This window comes from Fundulus heteroclitus, chromosome 5 (genome assembly GCF_011125445.2).
Source record: "Fundulus heteroclitus isolate FHET01 chromosome 5, MU-UCD_Fhet_4.1, whole genome shotgun sequence".
Taxonomy (NCBI): Eukaryota; Metazoa; Chordata; class Actinopteri; order Cyprinodontiformes; family Fundulidae; genus Fundulus; species Fundulus heteroclitus.
Genome location: NC_046365.1, coordinates 25,111,656 through 25,131,797, shown reverse-complemented (window position 1 = coordinate 25,131,797; position 20,142 = coordinate 25,111,656). Strand labels below are relative to the sequence as shown.

The following is a 20,142-nucleotide window of genomic DNA, read 5'->3' as shown; positions in this document are numbered from 1 at the left end:
TCTTCCTTATGCTTTTATTAAACATTTCTAATTTAACTCGCAGGAAATGCGCACTTCCAGGCTTCTCATTTCCTGCCGTTGCCATGGTGAATCGCATTATCTTCTTTCCATTGATGAGGGCTTCGTTCATGCTCGTGCTTAACTCACGGCTGACAGAAGGTTACCTGACTGATATCACCTGTTCTGAAACCGAAAACGCTGAGTATGACATCATGAGGTAGAACTACTCTTGCTACTTTCTACTCTGGGTAGATCAGCCATTCTTTCTGAAACGGGGCCCTGGATGACATCGTTTTTCAATTTATTTGTTTTTCCAGTGCATTAAAGACAAACAAGAAGCTCGTCCTGGGGATTACAAGTATATCTGAATTGAATTTATGTGATTCTAAGTATTCTTGACATTTTCCATCCATTTTATTCTTCAATTTTCTTTTTTTTTTGACGATTTAAAGCTGCTGTTGAGATTTCTGTTTCATTTCATGTTAACAAGAACAACCATCAATGGTTTTTAACTATGATTTTTCATTAGTGTTCTGTCTTTTTTTTCCCCTTCCTATCCGATTATAGCAGCTAGTCATTTGGCCTCTGCACCATTTTGTCATTCATTTTGCATCCAAATAATTTCATACCCAACCGGTTTAAAATGGATCAGTTTTCTGTTCGACGTGTAGCAGCGACCATGCATTGACTTGAAGTTGACAGGGAGATGATGCAAAGTGTTGTCCACCATCCTGCAATTTTTAGATGCATCCATGCTCCAGCACACCCAAATCAGATGGGTGAATTCCCTCATTAGCGTTCAGTCATGTAGCTCTGCAGAGGCCTGTTAACAAATTACCTAAAGTCAGGAATCAAACCCTTGATGGTTGCATCGAAGGATGCAACCATCCGCTCTGCTTTTATGCCCCATTTAGTTATATCTGTGAATCATCTTAATCATACTACTTGCCCCTTGCACCACTTTACAATCAAGACGTCTGAGATTAAATCCATTACTATTGTTAATCTCAAAGATATTTTTTTTCAACCAAGCATTCTTTACCTATTTGGAAATGACACAGGCATCACTCAAAAGATGCAACTACAACATACAAGGGGTATTTAAAAAAATACATGTTTTTATTTACCTTTTTTTTTATGTCTTGTCAAAAATTATTTATACTATACTCAATAGTCAATAGAAAAATGGCATCAGGCAATCAAGCCATTTTTAATTGCTGAGCAGCTTTTAGCATCTTTCCAGTGGTATTCTGATGATTTATCTCTGATAATGAGCTCCAAGACTCTGAGAGTGAAATGTCTCCTTACCATCACCTTAATCTTTAGTCAACTCCATAGATTCAACTTTACCTGGGTCAGACCAAAAGATTCATGTTACTTCCAGTCAGACAAATTGTGTCTGTAGCTACGTTTACATGGACAAAACTAATCGGAATAAGGGGCCGATCGGAATAAAAATGTGTCATGTAAACCAGCCAATCAGAATATGATGATCGGATGAAAATTAGAGGGGTGGTTTACTAACGGTACAGTCCAATTATTCAATCCGAATATATTTTAATCCGATCGTGAAACTGTGTGCATGTTAACATAGCTAATAGCATAAAAAGATTTTGATATAAATCTGCCTAACTGTGTATCTTCATACTCTGTTGACAATATGTTTTTTAAGAGCAATTCTAATTGAATGTTATGTTTTTTTTTATGTTGTACCTATAAACAGAAACCTGTTGTGTTATTTTGTCTTCCAGTGGGTTTTGCAAAGAATAAGGCAGTGACTCAGAGTAGTGGACAGTACTTGTGCTTTCAGGATGCGGTACGTATGCCTCATATGATCACCCCGATCAGTTGTTATTTAACTGTTGGCATCTCTGTATATTATATAGGTTCATATAGTGCTGGGCAATAAATCGATTTAATCGATTAATTCAAATTTACAATTTTTTTTAATTTACTCAGTTACTTTTTCTAAGTTAGTTTGAAATAAAGTGAAGTCTGTTTTTAGCTCATTGTGTAAAGCCACTAGTAGCAAACAGTTTATTATATTTTCGTTTTTTTACAGTGGCAGGGCCGCCATTACAAGCATGTTGCACAGCTTGTATTCAGTTGCTCTTTGAATTCAGGTCAACTCCTAGAAACAATGCTTGAAATAAAAGCATTTTATTTAAATAATTAATTAAATTTCTTTTTTTGAAAGAAAAAAGAGGCAAAAATTGATTCAATGTATTGGGTAAAATAAAATCGGAGATTTGATTTTAAGCCATATCACCCAGCCCTAGGTTCATATTTGTATTGCTCTTTATTCATTACATTCTTCTGTAGTTAAAAGTTGTAAAGTGTATCTGACTACAGTATGTTTTGATGGAAGAGAAAGGCATTGTGAGGATAAATAGCAATAACTTTAACCACAACAATGTTTTGTTTTCTTTTTTTACTAATTTACTTATGTAACAGATAGTTACTCTGGACAACAATGCTTAACAAGTCTTTTTGTGTTACCTGTGTCTCACATGGGAAGATCATTGTTACCGACCCAACTTGTCTCCAGAGTAAAAACTAAAGTCCTGTGTATAATACAACCTGATGCAAATATAACAGAGGTATAAAAGTTAAAAAATATCCTTCACGTGAACTACTATGGGATTCCTGAGATTGCAGTTGTTTTAACACGCCAGATGTGTGCTTTTTGTCTTGCCCCCGCTCTGACTCTCCATTATCTCTAAAACTAATCTCTGTTCAACAGAGTATAGATGTTTGTTATTTACTGTTGATTACCTCTTCACATAAACCCTGCTTTAAAACATCATAATTATTTATTTAAGGCTTAAAAGCTCATGCCTCAAATGAAAAGTCTTAAGTGTGTGTAAAAATCTACCCTCTACTTTCCCGGCATCATTTAGCTATAGATTCTGCTTCTCATAGCTTTGCTTTGTGTACTAAACCTTGACTCTTGATGAAATCTTTGAACCCTTCCTTTAGTTGAGTTTTCCTTCCCCAATATTCATAGTATAACTGTTATTCATTGGCGGTTTGACAGGACTAAGCATCCATAAGAGGCTAAATCTAACAACTCTTTGAGCACCATCAGTGTTTCAGAAAGGATTTCTCAATGCGCTGCAAGCACATCAGTCATGCATCTTTATGTCAGAAGACTCAGGCTGGATGTGCCGTCAGGCAGCACAAACTATGTCATGTCACTTTAATTAAACCTTGGGCCCAGTAATCCATTTTTACTCAACACAGTCCACGTCTGCATCCCTAGATGTAAGCGGAAAGTACACAAAGAGAGAGGAAAGGACAGGATACGTTGTGAGCACATGTTCTCTGCTCAGAAGAGATTTTAGCATAAAAAACAAACAGATGTCAGGTTTAATGTGCCAAACATGACAGAGACCATCCTGGCTGGCTATCAGGAAAAGATTTAGACTACAATCTTTGTGATAATCTTTATGGTCATGGGGAAACTCAAGTACACCCCATGATTCAAAAGCTTGTTGGACCACATTTAGCAGCAATAACTTTAGTGTGACCTTATCAGTTTCTCACATCATTTTCTGGCCCACTCTCCCTTGCAGCATTGCTTGAGTTCATTGAGGCTTTCAGATGCAGATCTCCCTGAGGTCCGACCACAGCTTCTCCATCAGGCTGGGGTCATTGACTGGATCATTAAAACACTTTCTTTCTTTCATTTTCATCCATTTAGTTGTAGAGTCGCTGCTGTGTTTCAGATCGGTGCTATGTTGGTAACCCAAATTTAATAAAGCTTCAGCTGTCAGAGAGATGGCCTCACACTTAACTCCAGAATAAATCTGTATACAGTAAAGTTCATGGTCAACCCGATGGCTACAAGGTGCCTGCTGATGAATTATTGCCAAATTATTCCAAACATTCCAAGCAAGCCACTTCTTTTCAGTCTTTCTGTAATAATTTTTTCATGAACTTTAGCATTGTAGCGCGCTAACTGAAGCCTATAGGGTGTGAGACGAAGCTCTTGGGGTTTTTGTAGTCTTTCCGAGCATTGCACGGTCTGACCTTCAGGGGAATTTTCTGGGATGTCTGCTCTTGGAAAGATTGGAATAATATTTCAGAGCGGAGTAGCGAATTTCAGATTACCTGTAACCTTTCCAGGATTAATCCATAGCATCATGTCTATTTTTTTTTTCTTGCTGCCAGTACTCATAATCTGTGTCCGTCAAATCGGAGAACTTCCAGATTTCCTGCTTTATATTGTGTGACTACATTTAATAAGCAACCCCTGCTTATTTTGCCATTCACATAAATCCTGGGGAAGCAGCAAAGTTGTATTCAGTTTTTTTTTGTTTCCAGGACTCTATCCATCAGTAACGATTCTTATGTGTGTAAGATCAGTGGTTACCAGCGCACTGTGTGCCAATGCATCGGCTGGGGTGGGGGGGGGGGGGGGGGGGGGGGGGGGGCTTGGATGGCCTGCTAACAGCCAAGGTTTGAAAAGTATTACCATTTCATAAAGACGAGAATCAAGGGATGATCATAACAAGATAGCTTGTCAGTATTTACAAAGGGTGGAGGCGAGTTTCTCTGACAAATGTGGAGCAATTATTACTTCAGGAAGTGTGATCGTTGGCGTTGCCTTTCTCCCACTGACGTCTTAATGTGTTGTTGTCAGGAAATGCTAGATTCATTTCCAGTTTTTTTTTTTTTTTTTTTTTAATACAACAAATGTTGGGCTGATATATATCTTTTATTAGGTATCACTTCCAATCTTGACCTTTCGATGCCTGCAAGAAAGTCTTTCAAATGGGGGGTTTTATTTTATTTTTTGGAAAACAAGTGGCATTAAGTGTTTCTGAATGCTCACTTTGATTATGTGTTCAAGTGATTTTCAGTTTTTTGTTTCTGTTGCAGGATGACATTATGTTGCCACAGAGAATCCGTCTCCAGTATGAAACAGCTCTTCTCCATCCAAACTCAGTAAGTTTTCATTTTTTGTAGTCATTGCTAATTCACTTCCTTCTCTTTCTTCAATTTCGCTCAGCCCCCGCTTCCCTTCTTTCTCCTTGCTTCTTCTCGTCTCGCTCCTTTTTCTCTCCGTCTGTTGAAATAGAAAAATATTCTCGCGAACGGCATTAGCGAGCACATTTCCGTGGGTGTACGTGCGCGCAGTTGGCACGCGGAGCAGCGAGAGTATCCGGTGTTGATGCTTTCTTTGACATGCCAGGTCAGAGGTCAAAGGTTGCGTGTGTGAGGGGAAGTGAGTAAGACGGCGTGGAGACAGCGGGCCCGCTCCGCTGTACAAACACCCTGACCTTTCTGGCTATCACTGTAATTTTTTTATGCTCTGTCAAACACATGCAGATATTTACATAGTTGGAAAAGATATGTAGGCTCTTATTATCACTGTCTGACATAAGATCACACTAAACCTTTCTGTTTCAGTTTAGTTAGAATTACCAAAATTATTTGTATTTGCTATATGTGAGAATAACAGGAGAATATCTAGGAGTTTTTTGTTATGCTTACTGTTAAACAAGATGGGATTGGTCTATATGCAATAAAAAAAACATGCTCATTGCATTTTTTGCACAAAATTATTCGCATATATTGAGATTTCAACTCCTCAGTTTCACCTGATTTGAGCTAATTTCAGGACAAGCTGTTTTAAGGCTCTTTCACTTGAATGCAAATAAGCTATAGCCTCCAATACTGATAAGTGTTGACCATTGCTAGATTTGCAAAAAAAAAAAAAAAAGGCGGGGGGAGGGGGTCTTCCAGGCCTGAGAACATCACCCTAACTGTGAAGCATGAGACTGGCAGCATAATGTTGTGAGGATAGTTTCCTATTATCTAAAAACATCAGCCTGTAGTTAGAGCTTGGGCGCAAATAAGTCTTGCAAGTGGACAATGACCCCAAATTAGTGAAAGACTGTGGATACACAAGATACGGTGTGACGATGATCCCCACAGAAGATTAAAGAGCTGAAAAGGTATGTGTGTGAGCAGGGCTCAGCTACACCAGCTCTGTCTGGAGAAACGGGTCATAATTTAGCAAACTATTGTGACAAGCTTGTAGAAGGACACACATATTTGACCCAAGTCAAAAAGTTTAAAAGGCAACTCTACTAACTTCTAATTACATGTATAGATACGCTGAATTTAAAAAAAAAGTAAAAAAAATAAAAAATAAAAATTGATCCTCTCATTATAAGGCATTCGGCAAATAGAAAAAATGCTTGTAATCCTACCTTGCCAAAAACTGGAAGAGGTTACTCCGATCTAATGTTAGAAAAAGTGTTGCTTTTATAAGCAAACCACTACAATTAACTTTAACTAACCAAAATGTACTTATTCTGGCCACCGATTGCTACTTAAAAAGTGATGGAAAAAAAGAGGTAGCTCACAATTGCAAGTCCAACAATTCATGTTCTGTTTTCCTGTGCAGCTAGCCTACACAGAGCAAGCTGTCAAAGCAAACATGTCCATTTTTCTGTATGACGGCCTGCATGTGTGTTTTCATAACAGCTGATTGGCTGCAGAGTTCAGAGGCTGCCGGAGGGATCCACAGAGCGCTACGCCCGCTGGATCAACGCACTGACTCAGGATCAGCTCATCGCTCAGGTAAACACAGCGCAGTTCGTCCGCAAATGCTTGTGTTTCATGCGCGGGTGAGAGGTCGCGCGTCAGGCAGCTACTAGGTCAGACAGAAACAGGATACATGCGTGTTGCTCACAGTTTGTACGGAAATGTTTCAGAGGAGCCGAGGGCGGAGGCAGATTGGCTGCTGCCCTCAGAGCCCATCAAAGCTTCAGCAGGGGAAACAGCTCACACTGTCATGGAGGGGGGGGGGGGGGGTTGTTAATGTGGGCTGTTGGCAGTTGAAAAAATGATTTGGCTGGCAAAATCCTGGGGAGGGGGGGACGGGGGTCTTTCTGTGGAGACTTTCTGCTCCAGCTGATGCCGCAGTAGACATTCTGGGCTTTTGTCCAGGAATTCTTACACTAAGAACACTAAAACATATCTTGCAGAGCTACAGTAAATAGATTAATAAAATTAAAAATGAGAAATGAAACAGATGTCTCTATTGTTTGTGTTTTTGTGATGATGAGTGAAAAAAACCCGCCGCTCTAAGCTGTTATCAAGCTCCCTTTTCCTCTTTCCTTCGCTTCAAAGGTCCATTGTAGTAGCGCCATGAAGGTCCTGTCAGAAACAAGAACACAGGTCAGCGTGACCGAACACTGAGTTTCACAATGTGCAGCAGTCAATCTGACATGTCAGATACAATACATACAAAATAATTCATGAGAACCTTCATTCTGTCCATATGTTGCTCGCTCGTCCCACACGGCTGCTGCCCGGTTGTCGTTGCAAGGCCGAACACAAACCGCACCGGTCACCGGTTCCTCACAGGGCAACACAGAGACACGCAGGATAAACAAGCATTCACACAAACACTTAAAATTGAAGCCTATTTCAGATCGACCAAATTACCCAACGGGCTTGTTTTTGAACTAGAGGAGGAAGCAGGAGTACCCTAAGAGAACCCACATGTGCATGGGGATAATATGCTACCTCTATGCAGATCCCAGGGCAGCGTTTTTCTTTCTGCAAGGCAACACCGGTGACAGCTGCATCTAACCTTGCCTGCACGATGAGTTCTCGCGGTAATTGTGCGTTCACAAACACACGAGAATCCGTCTTGTGTCCCTCCAGCTTCAACCGTTTGTGTCCGAACCCAAAAACGGTTTGCGTTGCAGTGTTGAGGTTTAAGGCGGGACATACCGGTGAAAATAAGAGATGCTGAGCCCACAGCCGAAGCAACACAAACATGGCAGCGCAGGAGGACGTACACGTAGCTGCTGCTATCACTTCTGTTTTGCAAGAATCCACAATTTCATCTTTGAAAGAACAGCAAGACGTGCCTTGGCTAGCTTACCTACTTGCTGCTTACGTTTTAATTTGATACCGTGATTGGCTAAAGCTAACCTGTGGTAGGCGGGCGCTAGGCGTCACTTCGCCCAATCAGCTCAGAGAGTTCTGCTGAAATTCCCTCCTTTCCCCAAACATTAATAATGTGCAGAACTAGAATGCTACACATTATCAATCTGTCTGGCCAGGCTAAGCTGCACCACCATGAAGACCAAAACCTTCATTTTACTTTCCAATGCGGAGGTCTGGGTATTTGGAAGGACTGTTAAAATATAGGAGCGAAGTCTTATATCTGGATTTAGAGCAGTGCAGAGTCCAGTCAGTTACCCGACCATGAGTTAGAGTTGTTGACCTGCTGTTGATTTCTGATCTTCATTTTGGTAAAGCTCTGACCTGCCAATGCCAGTTTTAGTCAATTCTGAGCTATAAGTAAGGTAATCCAAAGCATGTATTTTAGTTTGAGAATTATTATTAATAATAATAATAATAATAATAATAATAATAATAATAATAATAATAATAATAATAATAATAATAATAATAATAATAATAATTATTATAATTATTGATCTCACAATGGAGAAATTCACTTCTGCATATTAACCCATTCCCTTGGGGAGCAGTGGGCTGCCACTGTGTGGTGCCTGGGGAGCAATTGGGGGTTAAGGGTCTTGCTCAGGGACCCAGAATGGCAGCTTGTGGGAGTTGAACTCAGAACCTCTGGGACCGAAGCTCTGTGCTCTAACCACTCGGCCACCACTCCCCCTAATTAAGACCTGTCTTCACATTAAAACATTTTAGCAAAAATAAAAGGAGCCTTTCTGTTGTGAACGAGCAATAATAATTTTTTAAGAGTCGAGGCATTGTCACAGTGGATCTGTGAGGTAAAGAGCATTTCTAACCATATTCCAATCAGTTTGCACGATTTGGCTAGATTTGGCCAAGTACAGTTAATAAATATGTTGCCATTTTTAAGGCATGAAGTACACTTTATCTCAAACTGTTTTTTCTAGCTAAAAACAAATTACTTTATTAAAAAAAATTAACTTGGAGACAAGTTCACTATTGCTACCTTATACAGATGTAACGGTATGAAGATTTTACGTCATGGTTATCGTTCAGCTTATGCATTTAGCAAACTTTTATCCTTTTTATCCAAAGCAAATTAGAAATGATGATCTAACAATGTATGTTATTTGCATACAGCAATGTTTCTTTAAAGGAGAGGATTCAAGATGTTTTTTTTTTTTTTTTTTACAATCACAGTGTTTACTCAATGGCAGCAGGCACATCTATTGAGGCAAGAAAGTAAAATGGTCGGAGTTGGTCTGCAAAAATAATTGAATTCTAAATTTTTAACAAATTTAGAATTGTTGATATGTTTTGGTCATTTGCAGTCAGAAAATCTTGACTGTTTAGTGAGGAAACAACTCTTGTGAAGATGTGCAGCACAGGCAGCACGTGGGCAGAAGCTGTTTGACAGACCTATGTAACATTTTGCCACTTACTTGTCAGCTGTCACAGGTTTTGGTGGAAAAAGGACTAAAACGGTGTGTAAATACAGTTATCAGTTTAAGGTGTGCGTCAGTGTTACCATTATTAGGGGTAGTAGTTTTAATCTTTGCCATCATTATATCACGCTGTCACCAACAGACTGAATGTCTTCTCTATTAAATATCTGTTAGAGATAAATTACAGCCTGCAGCTTGAGCACACGATACAGCATTCCAACGGGTAGGTTCTTAGGGGCAGGGAGGGTTCTTTAATCTGTGTTTTTGATGCTGTAGATGGAAGCATAAACCCTGGTGTTATTGTTTTGGCTGCTCAGCCAAGTCTAATCAGACCCTCCGATACCATCCTGGCACTTCAGTTAATCTGAAGTGTCGGCAATCAGTGAAAGAGCTGTTATGCCTTATTTTCTAAGGACATTTTGCATCTCTCTCTCTATATCACGTGTTCAGATTGAAAATGCAAAGAAAGCCTTCAGTTTTTCAGCCCTTTTTCTATTTGGAATAGACCTCCAATCTGAACTGAAACGGTCAGAACTTGTTTCGCTGAGGGCCTTCCTCTCAATGGGAATCCCTTGAACAGCGCCCGTGTTTTAAATCTTAACTTATTACAGTAATAAATGTTTAAATTGTTACTGAAATTACAACTCCTAGATTTTAGTTGTCAATTTTATTCTTATTATATGTTGTCAGTGTTTGTTTTGTGTTGCGGTGAAGTCTCGATCTCATTGGGTATTTTTGCCTGGTTAAATAAAGGTTTAGTAAAAAAAAAAAAAAAAACAGAGCCAGAGCATTCCTAGAGCACAGGCATCCAGCTAAATGTTTATTTAGCATTAGCCACTAGTAGCAGCTGGAAGAGAGGGCTTCTCAAGTACTTTCCCCTTTCACACAGTAAGGACAAAACAACTTCAAAAGGCCTTCCTTGTGCTTTTTTAAAGTCCAAAGTTCAGTGCAACACCAGATTCTCTTTGATTATATATTAGAAAACTACCACGGTAATCATTAAAACCAGTGACTTCTTCATCCACGAAAAGAAGGAAAAACTAAATGGGTCGGACCAGCGGCATAAAATGTCCCTTAAAGGCGATCTGACAGTCAGCTCATCAACATTTTCTAATCTTTCAGGATCAAACATAGTGATATTGCCTAGTTTAAAATGAGAAGGCATCTTCTTAAACCACATTTTCAGGAAACACTTTCGCTTCACTCAGGTCTTCCATATATTTTCTGGGGAACCAGTAATATGTAGGCAGAGTTTTTTTTTATTTTTTATTTTATGCTGAAAGAAAAGCGTGCCAGTTCTGATTTAACAAAAACACGCTGTTGCCAAGGGCACAGGACGACCTGGACTCGCTTTCTGAAACATTCGTGCACACTTTCACCGTCTGCATAAGCACTCAGCAGACATTCCAGGATATTTGTATGATATTAGGTTTCATGGAGCATGAGAGTGAGATCATACGCTGATTCTGAAAATGGGGAGCTGCTCCATTCCCTTTCCCTAGCTTCGATATACCCGCCCTGACTTTTACTTTGTGTAAAAAAATATATATATATCAAGACCTTACTAAGTTAAACCAGAAAATCTGTTGCTGCTTTTTACATTTAACCTTATATATGACTATTCAAAAATGCCCCTACCCCTCTGATTAGTCACACTCAGCCTCCTACTGCGCCTGCTGTTTTCCCAGAACTCATTCTTATTCCTCCTATTCATGATTTGGCCGCAGCTTACATCTGCGAAATGTTGCAATATTACAACAGACAGGCAAAAAGACGCACGTAGGTGGACACATACACACACATACACACACACGCACACACATACGTCCCAGATAAGATTCAGTCCAGCTGTTCTAACTGCTTGAAACCAGATGTTTGGCACAATTTTCTACATCTGTGAAGCATTTCTGGCTTGCAGTAATGGCACATTCGATCTTGAAAAAGTCACATGTCTGCATACAACCGCGCACGTGCGCGTACAGGCGCGCCGCGAAGCGTAGTGATGCGGTCGGAGGCTAAAGCGGGTCCATGCGGCACGACCTTCAGGTTTCTTAAGGTACAAACTGTTACCAAACGCACAGGGGAAAGGAAAAAGCGAGATGAGACGAGCGCAGGAAAACGAGAGGCTGAGCACCAACTGGGCAAATAAGAGGGAGTAGGGGGGGGTTCATCTGTTAAGGAAGAGAAAATATTGAGGTTGCATTAAGGAGTTTGAGAGAAGAAGAGAAGCAAAAACATGAATGAGTCAGAGATCATCTGTGGAGAGGGGAGTATGGATGTTTTCCTTCTGTGCAGTACGAGAGCATATATGTGTATGTTTTCTTTTCAGGGTTTGAGTTAAAGTGATTGTTTTCCCCCCTCTGTAAGGCTTTAGGTCTCCCTCTGAGGGTACGGCATTGGACTTTAGGTTGACTCTGAAGGCTCTACTGCATTAAACCAGTCTGATACGCTCCGATGCATATGTTCAGGGGAGAAACCTTCTCAGTGTGTAAACCAGCAGTGTCACTGCTCTGATTAAAATACTCGTCTAAGTGACTGGATTTCTTGGTTTTTAGACCTTGTTTAGATCTGGCCCTAACGTGTGTGCTAGCTAGTTCAGATAGGAGTGGAGAGTTTTAAATAGGACTGCTCATATCAGGCAATTAAGCACGTCCGGCGATATCAGATCTCAGTGGGCCATTCACCATGCAAATAAACACGCAGACGTGGAGATGTCTCACAGTGACCAGACAGACCCTCAGCCGTCTTACTGATGGTCTGTCAACCAACCGAATACTCATGTAACTAGATTATATTTTCTACAAAAAGCTTGATGAATTTAGGCATGGTGAGATACGAGTGAACAAAAAGAGAGTTAAACGATGTTTCGTTTCTCTGTCAGAGCAAAGAAAATTACGTCTTCTACACGTTTTTCTCATAAGTGCTGTGGATTAAGTGGCGTTTTATGCAACATGCGCTGGCGGGTTCCTGATTTCGACACCACATTTTATGATTCTGTCACCAAAGAGGATGCAGTCAGCTCCAAAACCAGTAACAACAACCATCGCACTATAGCTTCAAATCAGCCACTTTTGAAACGCCTTGTAATCCAATTATCAATGTACAATACTGGTGCAGCTGACTTAATAATAAGCATTATGGAAAAGTAAATGTCTTTATGTAAATCGGTTTGTAAAGTGAACCTCTTAAAAATGTATTACTCATTGCTTGACATTTTTCTACTATAATCTTAGTTTTTTGAGGATTGTGAAGCAAAGCCTCTTCAAGCTAGAGCCAGTGCTTTAATAAATCCCTATTTTAATAATATTTACCCAGATTGTTGTACAAACATCAAACAATGGACTAACCCTTAAGTTAGCCCTTATATTCGAGTCTTTTCACAATCCTGTTTATAAAATGTCAATTTTAATCCAGGAGATGATCAGTGGTGTCCCAGGATAGTCTCTAGTCCCAAATTAACTTTTTTATACACTCCATCATTTCCGACAGATTTTCTCAAGACTGACCAGCTCTGTGGTCTAAGTGCCTTTGGTTGTGTTTTACACTGTGTGGATGGAAATGATCAAGTATTGAAAATTATACACATACATTGTTTTATTTTTTCATTACTAAGCTGTTTTCTAGATGATTATGTCTTAACATTTCGTATTATGTTTAGGTGCTGCTGTTCTTAACCCAGTTTCTCTAGCATTCAGGAAGTTAGTAAATTGATACAGTGCTTAATAAAATGCATTTGATGAGTTTTCTAAGTAAGAAAAGTTTTGTGTTATCACACATTGTCAAAAATATGCCTGACCCTCTTTTTTTTCATGTTACTTGTCAGAAACAGATTGTGTGTCTTACTTGTCTGTTTTTGATCCGGACCGGGTCTCTGGTTTTAGGCATACACGTCCCACGGGCCCACGGTTGTCATGCCAACATGGTTCTGCTCAAGGAAATTGTTCCTGAAAGTTGGCTCGTTTGACGAAGGGGGCAAGGTGAGGTTTCACTCTCATACCGTTCCTTTAATTACTTGTAAAACTAGTGTAAGACATCATTGGACCAACTCTGATGGACAACGTATTGTAAACATTGTGAACACCTATTTTATTTTCTGTGAATCGAGGAAAAGTTGGTGCTATACACTGAATGTGTCTCATTAGAATTAGATTTTCCCTTTTTATCAGTTTCTAACCCACAAAGTACAGATTCTTGAAGTTACAGAATAAAGTTGGTTGAACTAACATTACTCATTAGCAATAAAAATGGTCTATAATGACATAAATAGCATCTAGTGCACTAAATGTCAGAGGTTATCATATAATAATAAACTACTTAAACATAAATCACTACCCTGCTGCCAGATTTTTGAGCTTGGTCCGTCCAGTCCAGGTTGCTTTTTTTTTCAACCAGCAAAATGCTCATGAAGTTATTATTTTGTAAATAAATCACAGAATTTTCTTTTGATGCGCCATTATCTACTGTATTTTTGTTGTTGTCACCTGACTCTTCCGATGGCATTCTTTCGGGTGAGTGACATTCACCCTGTGCGTCTGGGTAACCAGGAGTGTGACATCGATTGGCAGGAATCCTGAATTAATCTGACTGGATGAAGAATGACACAAAAATCACTGATTGACCACGGGCGCAGAGAGCTTTGCCCTGATGAGAAACTTTAAATAACAAATAGAGACCCGCATTAAGTCACATGGAAGGCAAAAGGTTGCAAACACACATAAACACTCATCTGTCTTTTGGCATTTAAACATACACAAAAAATAAACCCAAAATGTAATGGGAATGCTGAAAAATCCAAATTTAAACACATTTCATGAGAAAAGATGTGATAATTACTTTTTATTTTATAATTCAAGTTCACTACATTTATACTTTTTTTCTGCCATTTTGATTCTGCCCGAGCGCCACCGGACCTGACATCAGGCTTTTTTTTTTTTTTTTAGAATAATTATAAATAACTAGTAAGTGTCAATGCATTAGCAAAGACAATATAACATCTTATAGAGCAGCATGCTGCAAAAACTAATTTGTATATTGACATCAGAAACAGCCTCAGATCTGATTCTTATCCATTCTGAACAATTAACTGTTGTAAAAATTATATCAAAAACATCTAATTAGTCACAAGTTTTTAATTAATCGATTTCTGGATGTCATTGCAGTACGATATGTGATCTCCACGACAATCTAATTATTGTTCAATCCGATGTTTGTGTAAAATGCACCACCTGCATCGGCATTTTGTTCTTTATACCGCGTCAAATAATTTTGTATCTCTCGTGGGCTTTTTTTTGACACGTCATTAAAATTGTCCGTCACAATTCCCCAGAAAGAAGTCACCGCTATAAAATGTATGACCTAGAGAGATGTTTTCCTTAATTGGACTGCGCTCAGTTTGTCTCAGAAGTCTGAGCTCGGCGCTAAAAATGACGTCTCAGCTGAATTAAGAGCATTCTGGTCGCAAATCAAAATTCTGTGGTATTTTATTTTTTACTCTTAGCAATAAAAGCTAATAACAATATAATTATCTTACATTTTTGTGTTTAACTACAGAAGAAACGTGTGTAGAAATGATTCAATATTTTAAAGCACTTTGTGCCACTGAGAGAGGAAATACAAACTGTCACAACTGTTGATAAATATTTTATACCTGCTACTCTCTCTACAGTCTATATTATCTGCGTGTCAGCCATATTGAATGCTGATTATTGGGGCTGCTTGGTGAATTCTGACTTCGTATTTCCAATTAACTCGGAAAATCTGACTATCGAGTGCAAAGGGCTATGCAGATGCTCGGTAAGCACGGCTAAAGATTTACTCACCTCTTCATGCCAAAACCTAGACATAGCAGGGGACCTGGCCCCATCTTTTGTGTAAATAGTATATACTCGCTAAAGATCGCAGTTAAACTATGTGGAAGCATTGACCCTCCAGCCCAATATGGTCATATGATCATTAGTAACAGAAAACGAACAATTTTGGTGACACCAATGGAAAAACACTACACATTTTAGTGACTTAATCCAATTTCACATGAACCATACAAAATGGGGGCTCATCACTTCTGAAAAGATGATAGAAGTTGATGTTTTTTTTAAAAAAAACACTTATTTCTTCACCTATGGAGAGTGTATTGTATCATGTTATGAAGCAGATATTAACCCCATTATTTTTCCGTTTTGTTTCACCACTGACCGGACATACTTCCCCTTCACTCACACAGACTCTGCTTTCTCGTCAGGGAGTCCCGGAGGATCTGCTCTTCTTCTACCAGCTTCTGCGTCAAGGTGGCTGTCCGTTGAGGGTCGACCGGTGCCTTCTGGTTTATCGTTACCATGAGAGGGCCGCTACTCATTCTGTGACAGAGTCAGTCGCCCTCCTTCCCAGTAAAAGCTTCCCTCTCACGCACATACTCGGCCACGGCGTTGGTCCTCCACCTACACGCAGCTGCCCACTGGCATCCCTGAGTTTCCCAGGGCTCTCACATGCACCCTCACACAAACCCAAATACTCTCACTGACACACACTCAGGCATGTTTTTGGGCTTTTGAGATTTTATGACAATGTCTTTGGGAGTCCAGTCGCTTTCCCAGGATTCAAATCAGGAATGTTTGGCCTTCTCTGCCAGGAATGTTCACTATCCGCTCAATGCTGCTCGGAGAGAATCAGATCTCGGTGTGAACAGGAGCGTTGGGCATGTTGTGTGTCAGGCTGACATTCCTGCAGCTGCCTGAGCTTCACCGTGCAGAGTCTGCAGGTGTCCATGTTTGTGCCTTTTAAATGTAAAAACGGAGCAGTGTTAAAGGGAACTTCCTTTACATCCCTCCATCCTTTCCACCTCTGACCGTGAATCGGCCTGGTGTTGATTCACTCCTTCACTTTCATCATCCTTCTCGGTGGTTTTCATCTGTCATATTTCTGTTTTTGGAGGCCTATTTTAGGCAGGTCTACTTTCCGCTCTCCCCCACTTTTGCCGCCCCCCTCCCACACGCTGCCTTCCTACTTCCTCACTTCAGCCAAATGAAACCAACCACTATTTCTGTCCATCACAGACAGTGCAGATGACCTTATGTGAGCTGAAAAGTCTTTTTTTTAAAGGATGGTGTCAAACAGTAACTGAAATGCGAACTGAATGGCTGTGTTTATAAATGTGAGGCGGCAGCTGTATGTTTAGTAAGTCTTTTCCATATTGCCGCCATGTCTTGGAGTCGACGCATGTAAAGAAAGAGGCAAAGCAAAGGAAACTTTTGGAGACCACCCAGGCTCTTCAGCGGTGTGGATTTGGGTTTTGTTTGTCAGAAGAGGCCCGCCGCTACACGCAATGAGAAGGTTTACTTTGGAGAGTGAGGGGAAAGTGCTTTGGTTGAATCTGTGCATATAATTAGTCAATGTCAGCATCAGGTTGGAAGTAGGTTTAACAAACACAAATACCAGTTTTGTAGTTTTTGCTCTGTGTACTCAGATCAAATCTCACGTGTAGGTGATGGTTCTGCACACTAGAAGACGAGCAACCATTTATTTTCTCTCTGATAAAAGTGCAAGGAGCCATCGTGCTGCAAACACCTTGTGCAGGGGTGTTTTCAGTTCCATGTGAATGTCTGCAGTAGGACAACTTCGAGGTGTACTTTGACTCACACAAAACGTGGGTGGAGCTTCAGGCCATAAGTCACGGTACTTTCTTCGTTCATGTTTTAAAAAGCTGATTTCCCTGAATAAAATCCACTTGTAACCAACTGGCTTTAGAAGTCACCTAATTGTTAAAATGAGTCTGCCTGGGTGTGATTTAATCTCGGTATAAATCCAGCCGCTCTGCGAAGGACTGAAACGTTTGTATTTTTTGGAGAACTTAAGTGAACAGCATCATGAAGAAAAGGGAACCCAGCAGACAGGTCAGGGATAAAGTTGCGGAGAGGTTCAAGGTATAAAACAATATCAGAAGCTTTGAACACCTGACAGAGCATTGTTCAGTCAATGCAAAGCTGCTGAGAAATGGCCGCCCGCCTGCAAGGACAGGCCAGGCAGTATTAACCGAAAGAGCAGCAGCGACGCCCATGGTACCCCTGGAGGAGCCAAAACGAGTCACTTTTACAGTTTGGAAACGATTTATAATACCAGAAGAAAACCTCTAAACAGCTGTAAGCGACTTGAGACTAGGGTGGAGGTTCACCTTCTACACAGCCAGCACAACAGTGGGATTGTTTAGATTGAATTATATGCCTTTGTTAGAATCACCTGCACAAAGGCCAGACCTCAATCCAACTGAGAACCAAGATTTAGAAATCAATATTCATAAACACTCTTTATCTAATCCGACTGAGCCTGAACAATTTAGCAAATATGAAAGGCCAATGAGAGAAACGCCAATAGACATGTGGCTCTACATTGTCTTGGCCAAGGAGGTCTGAGCACTCATGCATGCAACAATTTTTAGATTCCTTAGTTTTTCTGCCTTATGTTTGTCGAATAATGTGAATAATGTGAATTTAGTGTTAATTGAGCCTTTCAAACCTGCTGTTATATGAATTCAAACCGGGGAAAATCCCCTAATTATGACCACATTTCTTTTCTGTTTTAGGGAGACTATCTGGAAGCTGCGAGTAGACTTTCTGCAGGAGAGGGTGCTGAGCCGGTGGCAAAACTTCACCATATGGAATGCTGGGAAACAGGGGAGGAAGTTGTACCGAAGCCTGAGCCCGACCAATCAGAGGAAAGTAAGTCCCGTCCTATCTAGCTTAGCCGCGCTGTTCTACGTGTTCATCAGGCTCTGTTCACACATGGTGATTTTCCTATCTCATTAGGTCAAAGCGTTCTGTGATGTGGACGAAAACAAAATCCAGAAGAGTTTCTACACATATGAGGAGTCAGAGGTGAGATCACTGTGGATAAGAAAAAAGAAAATCTAGTTTTGTTGTCAACAATTCCCTCACAGCGATGCTGCTTCGCCATGGATTCTTAACATTCAACCAACACTTATAAACTGTTTAATGTTTATGGACTTTTCTGTTGATATGTTTCCAGCAAAGACCAAAGCCTAAAGTCCCCATCCTGCACTACAAAGAGGCCAAGGGCCCCTTCATTATCTGTGTTAAACTGGTGAGCCGAGAGCGTGTTTGAGTGTTGTATGTTTGTTGTTTCTGACCGCTTATCCCTCACGTCTGTTTTCCAGCCTTACAGCATAATGATTCAGGGCGTGTGCCCAGTACAGGATGTCAAACTCACAAACATACGGGGGGCTGTCAGGAAATGGGAGGAGACAGCAGGCTGATCTTTGATCGTGGGATGCTTCTGCAAACATCCCATGCTTTAAATGATGGTATATTATTGGAAGAAGTTTAGGTTTGATTGTTAAGCTAAAAGAAACTTGACTAAAATTCTGATTTTCCCGCGTCTTTGTTGGTGTGTAAAAAAAACAACAACACACAAACAAGGCTGATACGTCTAACCTTGAGCCGGACCCAGATTCAAATCTGGAGTGACCCCACCTATGGGGTCTACTAATTGCCCAATTATGGAAATTGGCAGAGGTAATCGGACACACCAGCACGGAAATCTGGACTCAGTCACAATTTTCTAGTCTTGAGTTGTAAAATGCCTGCAATCATGTGCAGTTTGTAAAATTGTTGTGTTAGATTTCATTCTAAAAGCGACACAAAAAGAAGCTGTTAGAGTATCACAAAGTTTTGCCCCAGTTTGATCATTTTTCTGACCTTTGTGTTAGACTGAGCTTCTATTAACGTTGTGGTTCCATCTGAAGGACATGACAGGAGGGGTCCTGGAGGAAAACATCAAGTCTTTGCAGCTGAAGGAAGGAACAGATTACTACCATTTCAACTGACGGCTCCGAGCGATGCGGGACACCACAGGAGCCCGGCAGGTTAAACAGACAGAGGGACTGATTTATGGTAGCATACTGTACACCACAGCTCAGTGATGGACTGTTTATAACCAGGAGGTGAAGCGAATGCAGCAGCAGATTAAATGCCAAACACAAAGAGAGGAAAGAAGAATTTTATGTCGTGTTTACATTTTTAAAGGTGCCTTTTACTATGTAAAAGCTTTCAGAATTTCAAATTCTGATAGTTTAAATTGGCACAGTTAAGAGGCCTGGTTTTCGGCTTCTCTCTTTATCCACTGTTTTAAGTTTGTTACCTTTGGCTCCTTCTGTGGAACTTTTACAATAATCTCCTCTTTTTAGGGAAATATGCTTTTACATTTTCACTTTTGTGTTTCCTTTTTTTCTGGTTACAGCAGAATTTGAGTACAATTAGAAAAACAATTGCAAAGAATATCATCTCTGTCGTTTGCTCCTTGTTTTAATCGCTGTTTTTCTTGTTACTGATTTTGGCTTTCTATATTTCAGATTATAATGTTTATGTCTGCTCTAAGCCCTTCAATTGCTCCTCAGGGATAAAGTGATTTTATTCTCTAACTTATTGGACAAAATGACATGCATAACTGTCCCCCACACCCAACCTCGTACTTTTTGCACCGCATGAAGGGCATAACTGTCCCCCATACCCAACCTCGTACTTTTTGCACCGCATGAAGGCATTTCCATAAAGGATTTTAGCATAGGGAAGCATAGAGTGCTCTGAAGCTTCCTGGTATACATTGGGCTGACTACTGACTTGATTAAACACAGTGGACCAGCAGATGAAAAGACAAATCATCAGTGGCAATGGAAACTTCACACTGGACCTCAAGCAATGTGGACTCCCTTTTTTAACTGAAT

General features: G+C 40.2%; 1 protein-coding gene and 1 long non-coding RNA gene across 5 annotated transcripts in view; one reads left to right on the top strand and one right to left on the bottom strand.

The window, feature by feature from the left end:
* Nucleotides 1-19,907, top strand: part of b3gntl1 (UDP-GlcNAc:betaGal beta-1,3-N-acetylglucosaminyltransferase-like 1) — a 29,278-nt gene extending 9,371 nt beyond the window's left edge. For 3 of the 4 annotated variants that reach the window (XM_036137278.1, XM_036137277.1, XM_036137279.1), the window contains 9 exons: nt 1,752-1,816; nt 4,885-4,950; nt 6,499-6,594; nt 13,295-13,390; nt 15,652-15,776; nt 17,986-18,121; nt 18,209-18,277; nt 18,429-18,503; nt 19,165-19,907. In XM_036137278.1, the coding sequence (XP_035993171.1) occupies nt 1,752-1,816; nt 4,885-4,950; nt 6,499-6,594; nt 13,295-13,390; nt 15,652-15,776; nt 17,986-18,121; nt 18,209-18,277; nt 18,429-18,503; nt 19,165-19,245 (809 nt within the window). In that variant the 3' untranslated portion in view covers nt 19,246-19,907. The remainder of the gene's footprint in view (nt 1-1,751; nt 1,817-4,884; nt 4,951-6,498; nt 6,595-13,294; nt 13,391-15,651; nt 15,777-17,985; nt 18,122-18,208; nt 18,278-18,428; nt 18,504-19,164) is intronic. The other variant, XM_036137280.1, reaches the window with a different exon arrangement.
* Nucleotides 19,769-20,002, bottom strand: LOC118563180. Its single transcript, XR_004931076.1, has 2 exons — nt 19,934-20,002; nt 19,769-19,883 (listed from the first exon to the last, which is right to left on the bottom strand). It is a non-coding gene; the product is annotated as an uncharacterized LOC118563180 (long non-coding RNA).
* Nucleotides 20,003-20,142: the final 140 nt, after the last annotated feature.